The sequence below is a fragment of the Danio aesculapii genome, chromosome 11, assembly GCF_903798145.1.
Source record: "Danio aesculapii chromosome 11, fDanAes4.1, whole genome shotgun sequence".
NCBI lineage: Eukaryota > Metazoa > Chordata > Actinopteri > Cypriniformes > Danionidae > Danio > Danio aesculapii.
In genome coordinates, this window is record NC_079445.1 from 1,823,950 (window position 1) to 1,827,522 (window position 3,573).

A 3,573-nucleotide genomic window follows, 5' to 3' on the forward strand; every position below is an offset into this window, starting at 1 on the left:
ACAGAAACGCCAACTGACCCAGCCAAGACTCGAACGAGTGACCTTCTTGCTGTGAGGCCACAGTGTTCACCATTGAGCCACAGTGCCAACCGATTTGTGTTGCTTCAGCTCATTTTAAATAACGAGTTTAAACAAGCATCACCAGTCATATTTTGAGAATTATAAAGATAACAATCACTCTATTATGTAAGATCAGGTGTAATCGCGTAAATGTGTTTCTCTTCCAGCCGACCAACTTCACGAATCCAGTGTATGCGACGCTGTACATGGGCGCTCACAACAGCCGAAACTCTCTGGCCAGCACAGACGAGAAGAAAGAGCTGCTTTCAAGAGGAGACGAAGAACCTCTGGTGGACCCGCTGGCTTAAACACACACACACACACACACACACACACACACACACACACGACATACCGTTTGCCTTTTTAACAAAAAGAAGAAAACATGAAGAAAATCAATTAAGTGTTAACACTGTATAAAATGTACAAAAATGGACTACTTTTGTATGTGATTGCAGTATTATATTCTGTTCTTTTACAATTCCTCTGATCACAAACAAAACATCACAAGACAACAAACGACACATTTTCTACGACAACGACAAAAATTTGCCTTTCTTTTCTTATTTTTTAGGGTTTGATTTTTTTTTGATTTGTAGGTCACCTCCCTTTTACCTTAATAGCCACTACCTCTGTGCAATATGGAGTCAAAACAAGACAGAAAAAAAGATGAGATGGGAACATATGACATTTTTTTATTTTTGTATGAGATGTATAGAGAAAAAAATGTTGTTCCGTCAGTTTCGAAGGCAACTTTGACACGGAACCGATGTTGTTTGCTTCAAAATATTTCCACGATATCAAGCGGATGTTATCGATTTTACAGTACGTGCCAGTTTTACTACTCCCGTTGTACGTTCATGATTATTTATAAGGATAAAGGCTTTTCTCGTGCACAGATCCGAACCATTGCAATATTACTTACGCTTATTACCAACTTTTACACGAAGCGATTTTTTAAGTGAGAATGTCGGTGTTGTAGATTTGGACGCACTCGACTGAAGATGTTTCTCATGATCTTTAAAAGTGTTTTGATCTAAAGGCTTCTGCTTAACTGCTTGAGATTAGTTTTATAGACGACAATAAAATTGTGCCTATGTATGAATCTCTTTACTGAACTAAACGTTTAGTTTTTTTGTTGAAATGTACAAAATAAAGTGGGCGAACCGGTGTGGTGAGAGAGAGAGGAGTTCAGCACACGTGGCTTTCAGTGTTGGTTTTTAATTAAACTAATGGAGAGAATGAAAAGAAAAACTAGAGCCAATTCAGTGGATGGGGATGATTGGGAGGCCAATGGAGGGAATATGGCCAGGACACCGTGGTTACACTCTTTACTCTTAATGAGAAGTGCCATGAGATTATTAATGACCACAGCGAGTTTAATGACATCGGTTTAACTTCTCATCCAAAACACGGTGCCCACTGACAGTGTAGTGTCCCCTTCGCTATACTGGGGCATTAGGACTCACACAGAACACAGGTTGAGCGCCCCCTGCTGGCCTCACTAACACCACTTCCAACAGCAACCTAGTTTTAATTCAGAGTTTATATGTTCACTTTGTTTTTGCATTTGACATATCCCTGCTGAAAAATCCAGCTTAAACCAGCCTGGTTTTAGAGGGGTTTTGGCCATGTCCAGGCTGGTTTTCAGCTATTTCCAGCCTGGTCTTAGCTGGTCAGGCTGGAAATGACCAGCTAAAACCAGCCTGGTTTAAGCTTGACATAACTGGTTTTGGCTGGTCACCCAGCCTGTCTAGGCTCGTCAAGCTGGTTTTAGCTGGTCATCTCCCAGCCTGACCAGCTAAGACCAGGCTGGAAATGGCTGGAAATCAGCCTGGAAATGGCCAAAACTCCTATAAAACCAGGCTGGTTGACCAGCTAAAACCAGCCAACCAGCCTAGGCTGGTTTAAGCTGTTTTTGTCAGTAGGAATTTCTCTCTAATTCTGATAAAAACTGAGATTGAGTCACATTTCTGACATTTCTGTGTTCCTATTTCTCATAAATGAGTTGTAACAGAGGTCAAAACAAACAAAAGAAAATTGTAATTGTGACTACCCTACTGAAAAAAACAGCTTAAATCAGCCTAGGCTGGTTGGCTGGTTTTAGCTGGTCGACCAGCCTGGTTTTAGAGGGGTTTTGGCCATTTCCAGGCTGGTTTCCAGCCATTTCCAGCCTGGTCTTAGCTGGTGAGGCTGGGTGATGGCCAGCTAAAACCAGCTTGACCAGCTTAGCCAGGGTGGGAGCCCAACCTAAACCAGCTATGTCCAGCTTAAAACAGGCTGGTCAGGCAACCCGGATTTAGCTGGATTTAGCTGGTCATTTTCCAGCTTGACCAGCTAAGACCAGCCTGGAAATGGCCAAAACCCCTCTAAAACCAGGCTGGTCAACCTAGGCTGGTTTAAGCTGGATTTTTCAGCATGGTATTTTTTTCTTGGCGTTTCCAGTTGCATTTTTCATAAACTTAATAATTACACTAAAAATCAGTTAGGTGACTTAAAAACATGAGTAAGCCTGTTGCCTTAAAATTATTAAGTAAAGTAACTATATGCATGATTAAAAACTGAATTGTGAGTTTATAATGCAGACATGTCATAACTCCGAGTTTGTATTTTAAGGAAAGTCCGAATTTAGAGAAATAAGTTCAAATCGCGAGCTTATATTTAGCATTTTTGTGTCTTTTCCACAATTCTGAGTATACAAACAGTAGCATTAACCTGATAGTTGTCAACGAGAGACAGATGTGGATCATAGAGAATGAAAAATCACCAGCAGTACAAACAAATCCTGACAGAGCAAAAAGGAAAACCGATCTGTAATAAAACCTGAATCAACATCGGCTTTTGATTTGAAAGGATTAAGAAATGACCCAGAGATGCTTCTTACTCAGCAGGTAAGATATTTTATTCAACCCACATTTATCTGATGATATCAAAACAACGCTGACAACATCACCCCTAACCCCAACCGTCATTGGGGGATGAGCAAATCGTACGAAAATGTACGAATTAGATCGTACGAATTCATACGAATTAGCCACTAAATCAAAAAGTTACGAATTGCCGTGAGATTGTGTTGGTTTTATGCACAGTTGCATTCTGTCAAAAGACAAAAAGCGGTAGAGTAACCATTTTCAAAACCTGGGCTAAGACCGAAAGGTGGACGTGAGGGATATTTCAGTGGTCCTCCGCCATAGTGGCATCTAAACATTTTGACTTGCAGTCAAAGAGACAAAGGATTTTGGGGCACTGACTGTTTAAAACTGAAGGAAATTTAGTTTTGTCACACGAATGAACAGTTTTGGCAAATATATGAGCTTTTGCAAGTGAGCTATTCACCTTATTCTCCGCGTACGAGAGGGCGCAGCCATTTGAATCATTTTGGCACGAGACTTCCGGTCTCATTCACTTCCATTCATTTTTAGACGTTAAAAACAGCTCGTTTTGCTGCTTGATGTTGCAAACTGATATTTTCTTATTATATTATTCTATTTTGTCTGGTTTGTCATGCAAATA

At 40.5% G+C, this 3,573-nt stretch overlaps 1 protein-coding gene across 1 annotated transcript in view; it reads left to right on the plus strand.

The window, feature by feature from the left end:
- Nucleotides 1–1,259, plus strand: part of lrp1aa (low density lipoprotein receptor-related protein 1Aa) — a 239,829-nt gene extending 238,570 nt beyond the window's left edge. Inside the window, exon 90 of the mRNA XM_056467699.1 lies at nt 228–1,259. Coding sequence (XP_056323674.1) covers nt 228–368 — 141 coding nt within the window. The 3' untranslated portion in view covers nt 369–1,259. The remainder of the gene's footprint in view (nt 1–227) is intronic.
- Nucleotides 1,260–3,573: the final 2,314 nt, after the last annotated feature.